Raw genomic sequence first — 280 nt, forward strand, 5'->3', positions numbered from 1 at the left:
CATACACACACACATGTCCCCACGCCCCGCAGAGCCACCCCCCGACGCCGCGCTGTGCCGGCAGCACCAGACCCCAAGAGGTTTTTATTGCAGTAGCCCCCAGTTTGGTTTTGAGGGGTGGCTTTTCCTCCCCCCCGCCCCGTTTCCTTGCATTTCGTGCAAAAGCCCTGCTGAGCAAAAGCTCACCTCTCCCCAGGAGCCCACCACCCAGGTGGTGCAGGGGTGCGTGTTGCAGGGCCGGGTGGCGTTGGGCCGCAGAGCCTCCTCGCAGCAGCCCTGC

At 65.0% G+C, this 280-nt stretch overlaps 1 protein-coding gene across 1 annotated transcript in view; it reads right to left on the reverse strand.

Moving 5' to 3' along the window:
* Window positions 1–280, reverse strand: part of ADAMTS7 (ADAM metallopeptidase with thrombospondin type 1 motif 7) — a gene marked incomplete at its 3' end in the record, with an annotated part of 49,447 nt that overhangs the window by 11,519 nt on the left and 37,648 nt on the right. Inside the window, exon 20 of the mRNA XM_009645387.1 lies at window positions 148–276. Coding sequence (XP_009643682.1) covers window positions 148–276 — 129 coding nt within the window. The remainder of the gene's footprint in view (window positions 1–147; window positions 277–280) is intronic.

This window comes from Egretta garzetta, unplaced genomic scaffold, assembly GCF_000687185.1.
Source record: "Egretta garzetta isolate BGI_Z169 unplaced genomic scaffold, ASM68718v1 scaffold651, whole genome shotgun sequence".
NCBI lineage: Eukaryota > Metazoa > Chordata > Aves > Pelecaniformes > Ardeidae > Egretta > Egretta garzetta.